This window comes from Atta cephalotes (genome assembly GCF_000143395.1).
Source record: "Atta cephalotes unplaced genomic scaffold scaffold00015, whole genome shotgun sequence".
Taxonomy (NCBI): Eukaryota; Metazoa; Arthropoda; class Insecta; order Hymenoptera; family Formicidae; genus Atta; species Atta cephalotes.
In genome coordinates, this window is record NW_012130079.1 from 1,576,108 (window position 1) to 1,581,378 (window position 5,271).

General features: G+C 30.7%; 1 protein-coding gene across 1 annotated transcript; it reads left to right on the forward strand.

Annotated features, from left to right (window-relative positions):
* Positions 1-1,582, forward strand: LOC105618142. Its single transcript, XM_012199683.1, has 8 exons — positions 1-84; positions 181-270; positions 555-617; positions 733-798; positions 891-932; positions 1,008-1,079; positions 1,166-1,264; positions 1,439-1,582. The coding sequence occupies exons 1-8, from the start codon at positions 1-3 to the stop codon at positions 1,580-1,582; spliced, it is 660 nt and encodes a 219-aa protein (XP_012055073.1).
* The last annotated feature ends 3,689 nt before the right edge of the window (positions 1,583-5,271 follow it).

The window sequence follows — 5,271 nt, forward strand, 5'->3', positions numbered from 1 at the left end:
ATGTTCTCGCAAAGATCGTGCTATTTCTCCCAACTATCGAGATCACATCCAATTTTGAAGCTTATTGATATTTATGATCGTCAGGTAACCTCCTTAAATCAATGTTAAAATTAAATAATTTTACCATGATTGCATTGAATTGCTTTTGATATTTTTTTCTATTACTATTTATATTTGCAGTCGTTTATACGAGTATACGTTTTGGATAACTTTTACGTGTATATTTTGATGTATATTTTGTTCTACGTAGCACTATGGTATGCTAATAATGTAAGTAGTCTGCATAAATTATGATTATAAAAATAAGAAATAAGACATACTAAATACACATTTTTCTCAAATGTCTTGTTTTTAAAATATCTTACTGGTTCCATACTTTTTATTCACCCTATAAATATCAATCAATTATATTTGTTTAAAATAAATTTAAAAATTAATGTGTGTGTAACTCAAAGTTAATATACACATATATTTTATATCAAAGAAATAATGTTTTGATTCTTTTTAAACTTCTAATTAATTTTGATATATTTTTTTATACAATTGTTTTCAAGATAATAAAGCGAATTGAAAGATCAAATCGAGAGATGTCAACAATAGTTGCAGAGAATAAGACGGTCAGTTCCATTTTATTTATAAAATTTGTATACTCATTCAAGATTAATTTTTTTTTACATAGTTATAATCAATGTTGTTATATTTATGCACTCTTTTTATCAAGAATTCTTTTAGAAATTAGACAGATTGGTTTTGTTAAAAAATAAGAAGGCGGAATTCGAGGACGCAATCGTAAAAACGGTTAGCAGTATTTCAATGTATTCTTACAATAATATCTTTTTATTTTTATGATAATATCTATATGTAATTAAAGGCATTTACTTTACTTATAGACAGATGCACAAAAAGAGACTACGAAATACTTAGAAGATGAAGTAAGTTTAAAAGTGAATCGTGTATGCATAAAAAAATTTTTAATGTTTAATCGTAACCATCGACTTAATATTCAGATGAACAAGCTTAGCACAGAATTAATTACAACGTCCAATAAAATTACTGGATTGGAAAAAGTCGTTGAAAAAGTAATGGTCGTCTTTCGATGTCTATTCTGCTGTTAATCGTTTTTACCAGCTTCAATAATTGTTATTAAATCGTAGATGGTTTTTAGTACAAATACCCGGACAAATTACTTAGCTCAACCAATGCTATCGAGGGTGAATGTTCAAAAGAATTCGAAAGAATCACGAGTCCGTTCGAGAAGTTCAAGGTAAATTAAATTATTAGTTGTCATGGACATATTTTAGGACATTAAAGAATAATAAAAAAACAAACAACATTAAATAAAAATATTAATAAAAGAACTAATTGCTAAAAAATATTAATATTTAATATTTAATATTTAATATTTGTTAATTTTGTTATTTGTTAATATTAATTTAAGATTCTCGAACCGTCATTTCCACCAACTGTACCACCGGAACCTCCGCCTCGGAAGTATGGAATCTTTGTCAGTAGACCGCCTGGGCGAAGAGCGTCGTCTGCAACTGCACCTGCGACTCCGCCGCCAAAAATCAGATTCAAATAACAGCGCCTCTGCAGAAGCTTCTTCCGAATCTGTTAATCGATATCGTAAGACGTTAATTACATCATAATAAGAATGTTAACAATCTTCAGATTATGAATAAACTATTTGATTTTATTCTTGCCTGTAAAAAATTATGAAAACAGAGAAGAAATTGCAAAAAAACGTATATATTATGTTAGTATATATTATGTTAGTTATGAAATTCAAAATGTATCGACCTAAAATTCAAATATCTGCAATTATAATTTTTAATACATTGTATTTTCCATGAGAACTGAATATCAGTCTTATCACCTATTTCTTTTATATATATCGTTTCATACGAGATTTTAGATTTTCACATCTCATTCTTCTAGTTTAAATTTTTTTAATTATAAAGTAAAATTTCTGTATATTTTCGAAATATATTTTTAAATTGACTTAATTTCACAATTTCTATTTTATAGCTACCAATAAACTTCTTTCGCGATATAATTACCATGATGGTGATCGAAAAAGAAATCTTAAATGGCTATGTACGAAGATGCACTCGAGACGCTCTTCATGTTGCAACATGCATAAGATTCATATGAATTCTTTAAAAAATGTCACACCTTTTACTAAATCACTATTAGGATTGGCTACTATCTTTCTTCGTGGTTATCCGTAAAAATAGAATATTCGAATATATCAAGGACTCAAAGATAAATTTCGTAATTTTATTTAACATTTTTATTTTTAAACCATCATTAATGAAACTATACTATAAATTATATAATTTTAATACTTTAATATTTATTGTTATAATATTGTACATTATAATTATAAAAATTATAAATAAAATTGTAATAATCACACAATAAATATGTAATTATTCGTATTTTAATTTCTTTTCTTAGATACTAATTCAAGCTTTAATTAAAATATTACAAATGAAAGCTTTACTTTACTGTGGTTGCAATAAATATTACATATTAATGTTTTCTTGTTTTCTTGTTTTTTTAATGTGAACACTAATATTTCATATCATCAATAAGCTTAAACTGTTTATCAACTTAATTTGATAATTATTCATATCTCAGCTTCAATCTAAGATTATATTTTAAGATTGACAAATAATCGGTGTGCGGTTTATTCGAAATAGAAATTTTCTTTTTTTTCAACAGTTATTTACATACATATTGTACGCATAGATTTAAAATTATGCGCACACGAGAGATAAATGATTGAAAAAAATGTATGTAATTTTTTCCTTTATTTTAGAAAATATTTTTTTGTTTCCTATATTTTTGTATTCCTTATATAATCTTAGACTGAATAATCGATATTAATTATGTGAATTTGCATATATAAAAAAAAACGTGAAAAATGTTATAACCTTGAGCGAAGTGAATATTTATGCAAATTATTTTGTCAGTTTTGGTGCCTAATAATAAGGATAGTGAATTTTTGCAATTTTTATTTCAAAATTGAATTATTTAATGTGAATTATTTAATAATATTACTAATTAATTTGTGACATTACGTATTTCAGTTCGGTTTAAGATTTTCAAGACCGACGAATAGCCGGTTTTTATTTGAAATGGAAATTAATGCTAATAAGCATCTTTAAAGCATCATAAATAATTTATTACGAAAAATATTATCTCGATTCGAACTTGGATCTTCCGAAGGGCTGATCTTCTTCTGTGGACTGTTTATGTCACATAATTTGGAAAATTTGGAAAATTTGCGAGATTTAAAAGAATTTAGATAATAAAAACGAACGAAAAGCTATAGAATAGTTCTTATAAATTATCTTGTCTGCTAAACTTATTTGCTAAACTACTGTCAAGTTTATCAGATCGTACGCTTCCATTTAGAGATGAAAGTATTTAGTTAGATCTATGCATGTTAAAATCAGCACGCAATTTGAAAGCACTCTTGCTACAATACATATAATCTTTTGATGTAACAATCAACCTGTTAATTATCCACTTCACCTGTTAATTATCCACTTATGTTATCATCTTGCTATGGATACTACAATTTTATTTAGTCTTTCTATTTCCCAAGTATTTTCACACAGTATCATTTTCGAAATGTAGCGCGGATATCGCGAGACCATTATGTTTTGTCAAGATTACGGTGAAAGGAAAATAATTATTTTCCGCTTGTAAAATTAATAAAAAATTAATTTTCGTATCTATTAAAAGCTATTATTTCTGAATGTGCATTTTATATTTATATGTTTTCATTTTAGATTCATTTTCCACTAAAATAGTAGTAATAAAATTTTTATTTAATCTATAAATCATTTTTATTCATTTCTTCGGAAACAATCTTCTTTCAGTCATACGACAAAAAATATTCTTTTTTTTAAAAATTCGTGTTTACGAAATTTTTTCAACTTTAAATATATTACGAGGAGATACTTCCTACGGAATACAATTGCCAGTAAACTAAAAACAGTGCATTTTCTCATGCGATTCGCTTTGTTTCAACTACAGAACTGTGAGCGATTGAAATGCATGGACTTGCGAACGATCGGCCAACTTTCACTAACGACTCGTTAGGTTCGCCGCCGTGGTTTCGAGTCATTCACAGTTATTCCGCGACTTCGATGGTCTGCAGTAGCGTTGTCCGTATTTCTCTCCTTGTTCGAGACGGCAGCTGTCACTTCAAAGTGCGCGTTTGATGATATATCTGCAGCAATACGTAGTGATACGTTTGCAAATTTCTATGTTTCATTCTACTATTTTCGGAACTCTATTTTATTGTAAGCTTGTTTACGTCTCGCAAATGTCTCCTGGTGACAGTGATATTCAATGTCCAGCATTTCATCTGGATATTTTTCACGGTGAACCTTTCGATTGTACGTAATGGAGAGACAGAAAAATTTGTTGCAGCTACGCAACATATACAATCGCAGAACCAGCACGCGATATTGAGTTACGATCGGTGGATTTCGATTTACGCGTGATTTGATTTAGTGAGCGAGTTGAAACGCGCGCGTGATTTTCGACGTTGACGTTTGGGGATTGATCGTTCGCTCCTCGGTTAATTGCTTTCCAAAATTTCGTACACATCGGCGTGCGATTTAACGGGCAAATCGCATCGTTTGCGTTCGCAAGGTGGATGGGAATATCTCGCTGTGCGCGAATTATAATCGACAACGTTATTCGCAAATGCGAGCCACTTCGCAAGTGAGTTTCGACGCCATTCTCGCTCCACGACAGTGTTACAATTCGCTGAGAGAGGTCTTGCGTCGTTTGCACCGTATATTTCAGAATAGGGAGTAGGAGAATTCCCGTTATGATTTCGCCGGTTGTTTCCGAGACTCCCATGCGCTAGAAGTGTCTTCGACGATACAAAAGGAGTTGTCAACGTCGCGCTCGGTCGCGGCTCTTGAGAACGAGCTTTGTCGCTTCGGATGAAAGTAAGACGGACATCGTAAGGGTTTAACTTTATTGCTACAGCGAGTCTTGAAGAAAGTGGAAGTCAACAGAAAGTGAGAGTCTTTTCTTTTCTTTCTTTCGAGAGAGAGAGAGAGAGAGAGAAAGAGAGAGAGAGAGAGAGAGAGAGAGAGAGAGAGAGAGAGAGAGAGAGAGAGAGAGAGAGAGAGAGAGTACGTACGTACGTACGTACGTACGTACGTACGTACGTACGTACGGTACGGTACGGTACGGTACGGTTACGGTACGGTTACGGTTACGGTTACGGTTACGTTA

Coding starts and splice junctions, on each gene's coding strand:
- LOC105618142 (XM_012199683.1), top strand. CDS start 1: ATGTTCTCGCAAAGATCGTGCTATTTCTCCCAACTATCGAGATCACAT. Junction 799..890: donor AGGACGCAATCGTAAAAACG/GTTAGCAGTATT, acceptor CTTTACTTATAG/ACAGATGCACAAAAAGAGAC. Junction 933..1,007: donor CGAAATACTTAGAAGATGAA/GTAAGTTTAAAA, acceptor CTTAATATTCAG/ATGAACAAGCTTAGCACAGA.